The sequence below is a fragment of the Astatotilapia calliptera genome, chromosome 13 (assembly GCF_964374335.1).
Source record: "Astatotilapia calliptera chromosome 13, fAstCal68.1, whole genome shotgun sequence".
Taxonomy (NCBI): Eukaryota; Metazoa; Chordata; class Actinopteri; order Cichliformes; family Cichlidae; genus Astatotilapia; species Astatotilapia calliptera.
In genome coordinates, this window is record NC_137434.1 from 4624628 (window position 1) to 4640207 (window position 15580).

Here is a 15580-nt window from a genome sequence, read left to right on the forward strand (position 1 = left end):
TAAAAGATTAAAATTAATTTGTTTTGTCTCATTTTGAGTTTTTTTTTAAATCATAGCATGATGTGTTGCTTTTTGAGATCTTCGCTTCACTTCTTCACTTTGTCAAACAGGTTGTTTTGATTGATTTCTTGACTCAAGAAGTCTGGCAGTAGTCAGGCCTGTTTGTGGCTAGTGAAATTGACCTCAACCACAAAGATTTTTCCAAAAAATCTTTAGCCAATATTAAAATGTAATGATCTGAAACATTTTAATGCAGAAAAATGGCTAAAAATACATCAGGAAGGGGGAAAATATTCATTCATAACACTGTACCTGCTTGAATTTAGTTAGTACTACTTGTGCATCAAAATGAGATGACAAATGAAACGAACACTGTTAATCCACAACCCCATTTTTATTAGAGTTACATGTGGCAAAATTCACATTTCAGGGTTTATGTCCACTTATTGTGGCCTGTCAGTTCTGAAAACCCCCCAAAACAAAACTGTGTTCAGCAAGCATAGTGAACATTTATCAATGTAGCAATCACAATTTATTCAAAGAAACAATACAAACAATTTCAAGTGTTATATAGTATTAACTTTTCCTCTATATCAGTTCTTCTAATGTATTCCTGCCCATACTCATATACTCATAGTGTACATGACTATATTGTGGACAATGATGTATATATCAAAACGCTGTACAAAAAACAGGATGTACAGGAAAGACACTCCATACAGCATCCAGATAAAAATTAAAAATACAAAAGAGGCACTTAAGAATATCACACAGACATACACATACTCACATATGTACATGTGGAGTATACTAGAAATCAGAATACTTGAGCCCATGTTATCATATAATTCACCTGAAAAGTTATTTTTACAATTATATCAGATACACTTGGCTGGAAAGCAATGTCAAAACCTTGTTAGCTAACATACGCATGGCCGCCTCCTACAGCAAGAACAGCCAACTAAAGAAGTTTTAAACTTCAATCTTTCTTATACTTAACATGGCTTTTAATCTATTGCTACTAGAAGCATACAAATAACTATTAAGATAACACCTATAATTAAAAAACTTAGCTTTTAGTTTAAGTTGACTGGATAGATCAATGCACACTTCCTGATGTCTAATATTTGCCTTTTATTGAAAACTAAACATGACCAAGGAAATGCTGGGGGCGATGAGTTGACATTAACCTGAAATAAATTATTCCAGATTTGTTTTTTGTTTGTTGTTTTGAGTGGCAAGCAAATTCATCTTAAAAGATTCTGGCAGAAATATCAGCAGCACTGAAAACCTAGCCCTAGAAACATTTGAACTCTCAAAAACATGGGCTGAGCTATGGTTGAAACCTAACAAGGGTGTTTAACTTCTCATTTCAGTAAGTCACATTATTGCAAGGTTAGACAGTATCGTCACTATATCATGACTATGATGCACAGCCTTTTAAAACCTACAGCACTTTTAACAGGAAGACACAGATTGTCCAAAAAGTGCAACACACACATAGACAGTATCAAAGTCTGACATAGCTTTGAATTAAAATGAAGCCAATCCGGATTTGCCTGAACCCTGCTTTTTACCTAAAGTCCACCAGATGGCGATAGCTGTGGATGCAAAAAGGCTTCCAGTGCTATAGAAGCCCGTGGAATTCAATTTTTATTTGGTCTTGACCTTTCTAAACCCTTATCTGATGAGTTTATGGGCTTAGTTACTGAATAATAAAAAGATTAAGTCTATTGTTGTAAATCTTGGTCATACAATTTTTCCAAATGGAAGATTATTTGTGGTACAAAATGCTCATTAGCTAACAAGACCCACCCCTCCTTCTCATATCCATACATTTTGGGTAACACTATGGTAGCTACATCCATCTTTTATACTGTCTATGAGAACACACTGCACACCACCAGTCTGATCACATTAACTTCAATCCATAACTTCCAGTTAAGAATGGAAGAAGGCTTTTAGGTGGCATAACACACTGTGGAGGTGTGGCAGCCAAGCTAGCTCACGGCTGTTTTTCACGTCACTAAAACTCGATATATATAGTATATTATAATATAATGTGATTACAGTAATTCCTACTTTGAAATATGATTTGTATATTTTTATTTATTCATAATTTAACCAGTTTAATTATGCCTGTTTGCTAGTACTGATACAAACACCATCTTTAGCTTGTAACTGGTGGAAATTTCCGGTAACATTGGTACTAGCATTTCTACTCTTTGCTGAAGGATTAATAATATTTTCTGAATTCTTGCCTACAAGACCAGAAAAAAATGAACTGCGACAAACCTATCTGACACACTTTGTATTTTCCCCTTATCTTTTAGACTGAAATACAATGTGCATTATTTTAATCAGTGTAGTCACTGCCATTGGATAATTGGCTTTAAGCAGCCCTGGGTTGTTATATAGCAAAATATTTATTGCACAGTTTTAGATTTCACAATTTTCTGCAGAGTTCACAGGTAATAATGTCACCTAAAGCCTTTCTTTTCTTAAGTATTTCTTAAAGATATCAGCTTACCAACACGTTTTATTTTTTGCTATATAGTTCTGTACAATTTTCAGCGGAATTGGCTACCTTTAACATGTAGAGAGTAAAATCGCAGTGCGGATACATAACTGAGCTGTGCCTAAGATTAACAACAAAGTGAAAATTTCAAGTCAGTCAAGTTAAAAAAATCTATAAGTATTGCTGACAAATTAGTCTTATTTCATATGCTTTTTACATGACATGGAAATAAGACAAATTCTTCCTGATCTCCCTTTTCACATTTGCTGTACAGACCCTGTACAAAAGGAGCTCAATCCAGGGTGTTGTTTGGTGGAGCTCCAGCTACATATTTCAATAATCTCACCATCCCAACACCAGCAAACATTCAGCATTCCAGGCCAAAACTTTAAATAAGGCTTCTGTCAAACTTTCTCTACTAGTTTAGATAATTTTGGGATTCGGCTATCTTAGCTCAGGATACAAACCCCACCAAAAGCACAAACAAACAAAAAATAACCCAGCTTTAGATTATAATCCCAAATTCAGTTAAGATAATTCTCTTGCAATAAATAAAGTACTGTTTGAGTTTATAGTCAGCCCTTAAACTAAACAGATTCTAATGATGTGTTCATTAACAGCTCAAACATCTGTACCTGTGTTTTACTGCCTTGGTTTGCATGTCCTTCCACAAAGCAAGTTTATTTCTTTACAATTTAAGTGGTTCATTTTGTTTTTTGTTTTCTGCTTTCAAAACTTTTCCCTACAAAGGAATCATCTCATTGAACTCATTCCTCTCTGCTCGAGCTCCCACCATCATCAGCGCTCCTCCCATGTTGGGACCAAGTCCCGTGCAGCCCTTGAGTCCTCCTTCAGCCAGCTCATGGCACATCGTGGCATTGTGGGAAGACACAATATTTCCACTACCTGCAGGTGTGAATATGGTGCTCTCCATCCCCCTCCTCTGTTGCTCTGGTGTTGGAGCAGGCGCCCTAATCCCACTACTTCCAGCACCCACGCTACCTCCAGCACCAGCACCACCTCCCCGCTTTTTAGTTGGTGGTCCCCAGAGGAACGCGTGGGCAGGTCTGTAGTGTTGGCGGGCATAGCGGAGCAAGCGTCGGCGGGTGGCTGGCAGGCGGATGGTGTAGACAAAGTATTCCAGGATGCTGTGCTGCATGTTGGACAGGGTGCCGTGGCACAGCGACTCCTCCAGGAAGAAGCGAACCAGCGGGGCCTTAAAGGCCTCATAGCCGAGCTCACCCAGGGACTTCAGGATGCGAGTGATCCGCAGGTAGTTGTGGTGGGACCTTCAATAAACACGGCGGTTGAGAAAGAGAATTTTGATTGATTAGAATAGTTTGAAATAGCTTTTCTGAAATAGCCATCTAGGACCTCCTCTGTAATAAGTGTCCAAAATAAGTATTTGGACACTTATTTTGAAACATAATCAAATTAACTTTAATTTCAACGGTCACTGGACTGCAAGACTGCACGTACCAATCATTTCTGTTTTTTAGAAACTTTATTTCCTCCTGGAAGTTATTCTTGTATCACCATCTTCAGACCCCATTCCTTCAGTGTCTCTTTTATAATGTTTCTGGTGTAACAGCTTTTTTCCTGCACGATTTGCACGTCCATATCCACTAGCATCAGATAACCCTGTGTTGGTATAATGTCCTCCCGATAACCATCACCTCTCTGTGGACACGGGCGGTTAAAAGTACCCATTTATTGCTCTACCTATACCACTTATCACACGTATAGGTTAAAAGATGGACAGATCACAAGCCTGTTCCACAGCTGACACACACGTCCCTACACAATCGCACATCGATGGGCAGTTTTATGGAACAACCCAACCACTGTTCATTCTGTGGTCTAGATTGAAGTAAAGGTGATGGCCTTCAATACAACCATGATGTAATGTCTGATGTCTCTGGCAATATAATTTTTATTTACTGTTTGGTGTGGCTACTTGGCCCATGAGAAATCTAGAAACCAGATTCAGACATCTTTGTGCATTTTAATGGCAAGAGAATGGAAAGAAAATACACTGTTGTCAGCTTTGTTTTCCATGTGTTTAGAGCTTAACGCAACAATTAGATTCAAATGGTTTAAGGAAGGTTTGTGACTGGAGGAGATTGTGGTAATAAAAGGGAAAGTAATGCTTTCCCTTCTAAAAGGTTTTAGGTACAAGGACAAGCACACGCTTTAATGTAAACTGCAAAGTGCGGCATTCAGGTGGTCCTTTGGCAGGAGGAAACACCGTACCTTATCTCAAGCAATGAAAACATCGAAACGGGATGTGAAACAAAAAAAACAACAACAATTGTTCTTTTAAATTGCCCTTTAACCATCTGTTTGTCCATTCAAAACATCCTCTTTCACATTCAGCTGCTGTTAGAGGAGCAATTAAGTTGCAAAGGATTTAGAATGATTGCCTTGCTAAAGGACTGAAAAGCAGCTACTGGCAACTATGCGATAACTTCACACAAATTGTAGCTGCAATTTTATCCCCCCCAAGCTACTGCACAGTGCATTTAAATATATAACGTTCGCAAGTGTGTGTGTGTACTTACTCATTAAGGTGTTGGAAGCGCTCCTGCCAGTTCGGAGCCCGAGCAACATTGCCACTCTTATCCAGCAGCTTGACGCCGTAGAAGTCCAACATGAGGGAATAGGCTGCCAGGAATCTCCGCTTTGCTTCCCGAGTGCTTTGGAATTCCTGATGTGATTCAACACAACAAATCAGAAACAAACAGACAGGTTGTGTACAAAAGCAGCTTTTCTCTTTAGGTGATCAGAAGAAGCAGAAGAGAAAGCTGTATGCAAACACTGGGTAATCGCCCGAAAACGAGTCTGAAATTTCATGAGGGACACATTTCTACCTACTTTTAATGGGAGCATGCACATGCAAACCAGCTGTGTTGTTCAAACAGATGTCTAATTTAGTCAGAGCCAAAGCTGAATGAGTATTTCCCAGAACGGTTGTTTGCTTTGTCACATTTGAGCGACTTATTTAAACGAGAGTGTATCGGCATTCTTAAAACTTCACTCGATTCAAAATTTGCTAAATTTGTGCTAAATTATTTCGGTAGTGAAATGTAAAGACTCAACCATGGGAAACACTTGTGCGATGAAAAGCCACAACTAAAGCAGTGATGCAAAACATTAGCAAAACCGTGACACTGAGCTGTGTTTTCCCCCTGCACTGAAAGCGCATTATAATGCACCTGAGCTGCCAGCGACACTCCACTAACTGTGAGCAACTCATAGTTCTTTGCAATGAAAGCATCAAAATCGGTTCACAGGTGGAAAGCTTTCAGTGTTATATGTCTGAATATAACCACATTTAAGTAAAAAAACGATCTAATATGCTAATGTAGGAAAGCAGAAGTGAAATCTAACACCAAACAACAGATATTTAGGTAGAAACTATAAAAAGAAGAGTGTCCGCAGGAGCACAGCTGGAGATCAAGCACATGTCATCACAGTTTAATGAAGCACAGCATTAATAAAGCGGACCATCACAGACTAGTAGAGACAGAATATGTGTACGAAACTCACTTTGATTTCGTCCTGAGTCAGTTCATGTGCGTAGAAGTTGAGCCCTTGTTCTCTTAATGGGAACAGCCTGGGGTACAGAAATGGAGTAAAAACACTGTAAAAACATACAACACAATAACTACAGGGATGTGATGGTCAAGAAATACATCTGCCTACCAAATAATGAAGATAATTACTCAGTGTAATTTCTCAGCAGGTGCTACTGTTTGCTCACTGTGCATGGTATGTAAAGGCTGTCCACCTCTTTCTTCTAGGCTAGTAAAGTGACTGCTAAAACCTTCCCACCGAATGTTAACCTGGCAACCCTACCAGAACTATGTGAATCGCTACATTCACTATATCAAACATGTAAAGGTCAGCAGCAAAAAAGGCAGCCTGCACATAGAGCCTGGAAGTTGCTGTGTATGTACATGAAGACCAAAAACACATGTAAAATAGACTGAATAGGAGTGTTTGCCTACTTAACAATGAAGCTAGCATGGATGTGCCAAATAACTGCAGTTCCTTCAATGGCCACATGAGGCTGGCCCCAAAAGCAAGTCGTTCCCCTTTAACACTTGTTGTGCATTGTAACACTTCCATGTTACATATCAAACATGGAAGCCATATCAAGCTAACTACAGTTGTCAAGCTTGATGTGACAATCACCGTTTAAGCCAACGGTCCCCAATCTTTTTTGCGCCACGGACCGATTTAATATCAAACAACATTTTCACGGTGGTAGTCGCGTTGTGTCGCGGATAAAGGTGTCGCGGACAAATACAACAAAATAAAATGATACGACCAAGGCAAAAACTGTGGTATTTTGTAAATATAATAATAAACGCGAATTCACTGTTTAATTGTGTAACTTTATTAGCAGTGTCCTCCTGCTAATAAAACGACTCAACAACATTGAGAGTCACGTGTCTTCTCTGCCCTTTAATGCGCTCTGGTCTCTATGGTAACGCGTAAACATTTCTTTCAAAATAAGACACACAACTACAACACAGGAAAAGACCCAGAGAAACGATAAAAGTTAACAATAAAAACTCCGAAAACCATAAATTTCACACCCGAGCCTCAACTCTCGCGGCTTGGTACCAAACAACTCACGGACTGGTACCGGTCCATGTCCCAGGGGTTTAAGCCACTAAAATCAGTTCTGAAACCTGACTGGACAGGTTAAACTAAGTGAGCGGTCATTAAAATATTCCTGTTTTTTATTGAACTTTAATCTGTAACAGGATAGAAAAAGGAAGCTTTGACATGTCATGTTACCGTGCCTTCTTGCAGGCTAAGAACAACTTGATGCACAAACACACAAGCTGCATGAATATTAAAACAAATGGAGGGAATGTCTCACCACTGAATATAGGTGTGATTGTGCTCCAGTTTGTCATAGTCGCCTCTCCACTTAGAGAGAATCTCCTCTATGTAGATACCTGAGAAGAAAGAGGAGCTAAATAGCTGCAAAATAGATCTGTATTGCATGTGTGTGTGTGTGTGTGTGTGTGTGTGTACGTGTGTTTAAACAGTGGATCAGTCCACTAATCTGCTGGGCTTTCCCTGTCAAACTTGACCTTTAGCCAAACAAAACTCACTAAGGCCAGCACTAACATCACTTCTCTCCAGTGTTAACAGATCTGCATGGAGAGTGCACTTTTTTCTCTCTGTGTGTGTGTGTGTGATATCTGACCATCAGGCACTAGAGGGATCTTGTTCAGGTAGAAGCGCAGGTTGCGGTACTCATTGGGCTGCCGGGACCTTCTGAAGTTCTTCACATGAACACACACAGATAAAATATATCACAAAGGGTGTCTGCATTAGTGTGAGTGTATGTGTGTGATGAAGCCTGTCTATTCTCATTGTAGGGTACACATGTGTGTGTTCATGTACCGGGTAGCTGTGCCGATATTTGTAGAGGTCCCTGGCGGCATAGAAACTCCTCTTCATCTTTGGAACAGACTCCGGGGAGTCAGTCAACTGAAAGAGGAAGAAAGAAGGAAAGACAGAAAAAAAAGACTCTTAAGAATGGAAAAAAGAAAACAGATGGTGTGTTGCCCTTAGATGCCATTTAGCTGAATTAAAAACATTTAGTTGCTTGGAACATTAATATCTATGTTTTTCTCATAAAAATGGACAATTTACATCAGCACTAATGTGAACCACCACCAACCAGACACCTCTGTCTAATCGGGGTCATTTTTTTCATAAAATTTAAAGTGAAATGTGTTTCTTTGGTCTTTCTAACCTTTAGGGCCCTGCATGGTCAGGCTCCTCAATATTTATCTGACCTGCTGAAACCACATACATCTTCTTGGGCTTTAAGGTCATTAGATCAGAGACTGCTGGTGGTACCGCGCACTCGTTTTAAAACTCGTGGTGATCGGGCCTTTCAGACTGTGGCACAACGGTTGTGGAATTCTCTCCCACTGTCTCTTCGCTGAACGGACTCCATTGATTCTTTTAAGAAACAGCTGAAGACATTTTTATTTAGAAAAGCATTTGATTAATTTCTTCTTATGCTGTTTTTATAGTTTTATTGTTTTACATTGTTTTATTTACTGTTATATTGTTTTTATATTCCCATTTTCTGTGTTGTAAAGCACTTTGTGATTTTTATCTGTGAAAAGCGCTATATAAATAAATTTTACTTACTTACTTACTTACTTCTTAGGTCATTTACTATAATCCATAAACTATCTCCCTCCTGACTTTAAAAAAAAGTCCAACTTATAAAAACAGAGCAAAACCATAAGTCTGGTTTAACTTTTAAGAAATAATCTATGAAAGATTGCTCCTGTTCGACTGTTATAACCTGCTGGTTTCTGTATTATAAAACAGTGTGAAATAGCCTAATAACAACAATCCCGTCAGCTACTCTGAACGTTATTGCACACAGTTTATGTGTCTGTAGCCTAAAAAGAATAAAACGTTTTCACTTTCTTTGTAAACCTGTAGGCAGTGTAGGGTTGGAGTTATGGTTCCTTAGATTACTTTGATAATTAACAAACATCACGTGAACAGGATGTAGCCCATAACATGTATGACAGTAGTTTACAGTAAGAAACCCAAGACTGAATCCATTTCTTCTCAAATTTGGCATGATTTTGACACCTAGCTTGCACAGTCCCACCTGGCGTGCTGATGCCTACAGTAAGATCACAGCATGGCTGTAGCATGAGGGCTGGGGGGATAAATACGCAGTATTTTAAATACTAGAATTTATTGCACTAACGCTCTCTAGCATTCAGAATTTATTAGTTATTTCTATCTTTACCGTATTTAACATTATCTGTGCTGAATCAGCACATGTACAGACACGGTTTACTCTGAAAATTACACTTGGGAGTTTGAATAGGTTATAATTTTGCGGCAGTAACCTGCTAAATGCATCTAAACTTCCACAAAAAACAAAACAAAACAAAACAAAAAAAAACTTATTTGGTTGAGTCCATTTAAAAATAAAACATCGCAATAAAGGGCGACCTCGTCCTTATCCTGCCTGGCTGCCGTGTGTGTGGTCATTAACCTGCCTGTACACGGTCCCAGAGGAGGCTGAGCTGCTGCTGATCGTTTGTTCCCGGCAGATAATTCAGTGGTTATGTGAACTCATAACTCATATTGAAATAATGGCAGTATGGCAGAAGGATTGTCGCTATGATTTTCTCATGTGGATTTTTTTTCCATTTTAATCTTGCTCTAAATTACGAGGAGAACCTGTCCCCTATAATTTGTCCCCGCGTAAATGTACAGCCGTTTTCCACAGCATGCGTGTACAGCACGTCTTCACGGTACATGAACTTGACGTATTTCTGAATGAAAGTTTGGTGTGAGCTGTGTCTCGGGTGCAGACATCACCGTAGCCCGGTTGTCCTTACTGTGTCCCGGCCTTTTTGCCGGTGGCCCACATGTCCCGGCTCTCCGGCGTGAAACGTACCTGCGGTGTGCTGTCTCCGGCGTGCCCCGCGGCCCTCTCGCTCTCCGCCGGGCTGACGGAGTCGGAGATGCCGCTATCATCTTCAGCCGCCGGCTCGTCGCTCTCCGAGTCCGATCCCCACGTCGAGTCACATTCCTCAATCGTGCTCGGCTCCTTGAAACGCCAGCTGCCCACCAGGTTTCCCATCTAAAAAACATGCAATAACCGCCTTCTTCTTCTTCTTTTTAATTATCGCTTTTAAAAAAAAAAAAAAAAAAGGTATAAATACTACATAATTTTGCACCCAGCCTCGTTTTTCGGTTTGCAGAGCGGTGGGTTTGCACTGCGCTCAGTGCGGAGCTTTTAAATGGCAGAAAAGGGGGATTTCCACACTGGAAGGATGATGCGTGTTTCTGTATGAGAGGCCATTAGTGCCGCAGAGGCAAGAGGCGGTCTTACACCTGTGAATTGTATGAAACAAGGTTACAGTTGAGTAAAGCTAAGCTAGAGACTAAAACTATAAGTGGAAAACCTCCAAATAAAAAACCCCCCTAAAATAACAACAAAATAAAATAAAAAAGGGTAGATTACTAATATATGTGTAAGTATACATGTAGTCTACGCTGCCAGTGATGTTGAAAAGGTGCAAAAATGATCAAGAATCAATGTCAGAATTTAATATTGATTCAGTCAAATTAAAGTTGACAGTAAAAGATTAATTTAGCACAGTTTCAATTATTGTTTGCTATCTGGGATAACTAGCAAAAATTGATTTTTTTTTTAACATCAATACAATCAGCTTGAGGACACTTATGCTTACATGTTTATTGGGACTACGAAAGCGTAACACTAAAACAAACACTAATAAAAGCTAAACTTAAATGAGCAAACCCAGTTTGGAATTTTAATAACTGAATACAAAGAATCATATGCTCTTTAATGAAACACAAATTATGATTGAAAAGGTAAAATTAAAACAACTCTCATAAGAAAAAGTGAATGTTGTATCATCAAAATACACATTTGTAGTTAAGGTTAATGCCAAATGTTAACTAATTTAAGAACTTAACAATGTACAGTGTTGTTAAATACATAATTTGTGTTGTATGCTATTGATACAAGGCTTTCTGCAATCACAAAATATGTCCCAGGATTTTTCTTTTGGAATATGTAGGCTATTTACAGTAGCTTAAGCATGTGCCACTGTCTGTCCCTCTGCAACTACTCTGATAAAAACAGTAAGAATGTTCAAAGAGTCCCAAGTTGTTCCCTTTGCAGTCATGGTTACTGACTGAATCCTGGGAGGTTTTTCAGGAATTAATTACAAAAATAATGCCACAAAACTTTTATTCAATTTTATATACTATACATTAACTGTGAATATGTAAAAATGATGCAAATATGATATTTACAGCACATTTCCAACAGAGCTCCAAATCAAATACCTTTATGTTGCTCTTTATGATTCTTTGTAAGTATTTTAAGGAGTCTATCATCATTACTGGCAGATACAATGTTTCTTATTTGCTGTATTCTATTGCTCTGTGGCATTAATCACCTTCTATACATATCATTACAACAACAGCATCAGGACCAGAAGTGCATCACGTGACACAAGAACAGCGATTATGTCTCTCCAGGAGGAAAGTGAAACTGTGTTGGTTGTTCCTTTGGAAAGTCCATGTGATCTTATTGATTTTAAAGTGGATTTCTTAAAAGTGTTATTGTATTTGCCGTTTTGTTTTTAACCCAATTTATAGAACTTAAAAAACTTTTAAAGTATGGATATAAACAGAAAAGAATTACATCCTTATGGTGTAACAAGAGCTCATGTAAATGTTTACATCATGCCACTCTTTTTCTCAGGATAAAAGCTTATAATGTTTGTAAGTGCATACATCTTGTGATAAATTGCCAAGATACCACTTACAGATTTAATAAAGGGAATTCCCTATCGTGTGGCTTGTGGCAGGTTTCAATCAAGCATCTGTTTGTTTCTTATGACTCACAAAGTTGCTTAAATTATCTTGCCATGAAAATTCCTGTAAAGGACTGTTCATTGTTCTTCTTCTTGCTGTTCCGTTTCAGACTTTCTATGAAACTATTTTCTTTCCTCATTTTCCTTTAGCGGATCTTGCAACAAAAAAGCTCTAAATTCAAGAAAAAAAAATGTTAAAAAAATTTTTGCAGTTCGGCCAATTTTAGCTATCATTCAAAGATTTTAGTCCTTTTAGAGGCACAGTCCTTGAGGACAAAAATCAATTTACAGTGTCATGCTAAGCTTTCATATAGGTTCACCACTGACAGCCTGGGTTGTTGGTGAAAGAGGGTTTATTGCAGGGTTTGACTGTATATGTATACATATTAAATAATGAATTAATCAATCGTTAATCATTAATGCAAATATCTAACAAGCTAATCACATTGCAGAAACTAATCCTACATGCATAATGAGTCCGTTCCTTGTTGACCACCTGTTAAATCTGGACTTTCAGTCAGGTGACCAACTTGCTACCCTGACGGGTAAAATATTGCTTCATCATGACGGCTAAGTTAAAATTAAAGATGCTCGAAGGATGGCTGGCGGGTAAAGGACCACAGTACGTCACGTCATATGAAAACTATGGATAGCAGCAGAAGACCACACGTGTCGCTCGTGGTAGCTAAGAGCAGAAAACTGAAGCTACAGTTTGTATTGACTTATTCAAACTGCACAACAAAACATTTGGAAAAATGTTGCCTGACTCTTCATTTCTGCTTTGACAGTTGGATGGAGTCAGAATTTGGTGTAAACAGATAAAGATCAGTGCATCCTCCTTTGTATCTAACTCAAGCAAAGTGTAGTTAAAGCAAATACCCTATTTCTAAAAGTGATTATCGTTTAAAAATTTAAAAGAAATTTTTAAAGCAAATGTCATAAAGTCAGCTCTGACCTCCAAAAGCACATACAAGTCCAGATCGAGTGGGTGTTTTTGATTTGCTTAAGCCTGTGCTTTGGCTTCTGTTAGACTAGGAAGATGATTCATCAGAGGGGAGTCTGCAGTTCCTGGCAGAGTGAATGACACTGATGTGACTCTGAACTTCCAGCCCTTAAACAGGGATTTGTGGTGGCCTGGGTGAAACGTGTCAGTGAGGTGAGGATAGAGTCATTTGTTGGTCAAGAGAAAACTGCGCAATGTGGAACTACAGTGAAACTACAGTGAGGCAATCGAGAGAGTATCATCAGTGCTTCCTGTCAGCACATCAAACACAGAAACTGAATTTGGTATAGATGGTATATGACTCAAATTTAACATTATAGAAAATTTTATCTGAAATTAACATCTGAAATAGCTGCAGTTAGTCAGCTCCTTCATGTTAACCTGTGTAGTTTATTTTGGGATTCATTTCTCCATAAAAACGTAATTTTGTACCAAAGTTGTGGAAATGTATTTAAAGAATTCTTACAGCTATAAAACCATTGTTGTCTATAGTGGAAATCCAGGACCAGGGTAGCTGATTGTTTTTGGTTGCTAACATGTTAAAAAGAAGTGAAAAATTACAAATTTTCACAGTCAAAATGAAGGTCAAACAACTGCCTTTTCAAGTGACTCATGTTACATTAAAATGGTTTAATTATCTGACAAATACAAACATGTTTTCATCCAGGTGCTGTTGTTTCTGTGGCAGTTAGCACACTGCATTGGTCCTCTATTTTACTGACAACTGCGGAAGCAGTGGAATTTACATTTACAAAATGAGGAATTAAGTTTAGAACTATCATACTCAAGCAAAATTCACTAAGAGGATGTATTTAAAGGGCTGTGAAAACAAGAAAACTCTCTCGATGTTGTGTATACTTTTCAAACTGTCCAAGATAAGGATTTTTTTAACCACATGCTAAGCAGGCAAATTAAAAAAAAAGTAATAATAATTATTTATGTGTAAAATTTATGTGTAATATTACATTGGTTAGATTCACCATAGCCTGTAGTCTGGATTCAGTGCTGGTATACAGCATAAATCTCCAGAATAGTAAAACACCTCTGCACTTGAATATTCCTGCCAACATAATTTGCTGTGGGTTTGGCAGACTGCAGTATCATCCTCTCAGGCTCATTACATTACATACATCCATGTACTCAGAGGTTAAAGTGGGCTGGAACGATCCAGTATGATATTCCAACACCTCCAGTTAACATGCAATTAAAACCGATAGGCAGGTTAATGCATTTACTGTCGAGTGAATTCATTTTTCAGTGTGCTGCAGCCTGACTTTCCTTCCAGTTGTGTGCATCAAGATAGTTACTCAGTAACAAGCTGGCATCAAAGACAAGGGGCGAGAACAAAAACAGAAATAAGTGCCAGGTAATTTCAAATGGAACTTTTCAATCAGTTTAAACATCCTGTCACTCTGTTAATACCCCATCATTTCATATTTCATGACTTTGCCTAAAAATATTATTTTGGGGGTGTGTGGGATCAAAAAAACCAATTTTGACCACTTCTACTGAGAACTATGGAGGAGGATTAGGGCCCCTGGAAAAAAAGTGGGGATGTCTTTTCTTTCTTTTTTTCCCCAGAATTCTGAGGGGGAAAAACTGAATTCTGACTGGCTGACCGTGACTGAGATGATAAACTGTCAAAGTTTTACTTCTACAATAGTTAATTAAGGCAAGGCAAGTTTATTTATATAGCACAATTCAACAACAAGGTGATTCAAAGTGCTTTACAGAGACATTAAAAACAAAAACAAATAAAAAGCATGATTTAAAATTGATTAAAAAAACAGTAGATAAAATCAGAACAGTAGATAAAATCAGTAGTTAAAATTTAAGTTTTGAAATTTAAATTTAAATTAAATATGTTTCTTACATTTCTGTAGCTAGTCGTGAGATCAATGAGGTGTTTCACTGTGAGTCCGCTGTTTTTATGCCATCTCTATTTTAGTGCAATGAATGCCAAACGTTACAATAAATTCATTTCTAAATTTTCACAAACTTCTTGGTCTGTAATAATTATAGTTTTTATATGTATTGGCTGCTGTGTTTGTTGTACCCTGTGTTTATTAGTTTATTCTAATGTGTATTTTAACTTTATGATCTTTAATGAATTATCTAAATCATTCATATATTAATAAAAATTCAAATTAACATGACCAACTTACTTGGCAAGTATTTTGCTGTTGTTGCAGGATGGTGTCAGAATGATGTGTTTTGGCAATACTAGTGCTCACTGTCAAGCTAATGCTACTATAGTGAAAAATCGCACAAAACTCACTGGAGATGCAGCCTCAAGTTCCAAAAAACAGTGTACTGAATAACAGTTTCAATAAACTCAATAAAGCATATGTTACGTCCCCCCCACCATGGCGGAGGCAAAGGTAGGAAGGAGACAGCAACACTGGACAACCACAATCAATGAAGGAGGAAGACCACAGAACAGTTAAGTATCAGGCAGGATTTATTGGGTGCTTGCCTGGATAGTCAAATTTAACAACAGTAAAGAGGTGGGGGAGGAGGACTGGGCGGTTGATCCAAATCAAAGAAAGTAATAAAGCAAAAAGAGGTCAGTAGCTTCCAGGGCCTAGCCTAACTGAAAGAAAAATGCAAAACAAAAGGCCTACCTAGCTA

At 38.2% G+C, this 15580-nt stretch overlaps 1 protein-coding gene across 1 annotated transcript; it reads right to left on the minus strand.

The window, feature by feature from the left end:
• Positions 1-373: 373 nt before the first annotated feature.
• Positions 374-10855, minus strand: LOC113035406 (opioid growth factor receptor-like protein 1). Its single transcript, XM_026190948.2, has 7 exons — positions 9990-10855; positions 7946-8032; positions 7746-7824; positions 7413-7491; positions 6068-6134; positions 5080-5225; positions 374-3807 (listed from the first exon to the last, which is right to left on the minus strand). The coding sequence occupies exons 1-7, from the start codon at positions 10173-10175 to the stop codon at positions 3261-3263; spliced, it is 1191 nt and encodes a 396-aa protein (XP_026046733.1). The 5' UTR covers positions 10176-10855; the 3' UTR covers positions 374-3260.
• Positions 10856-15580: the final 4725 nt, after the last annotated feature.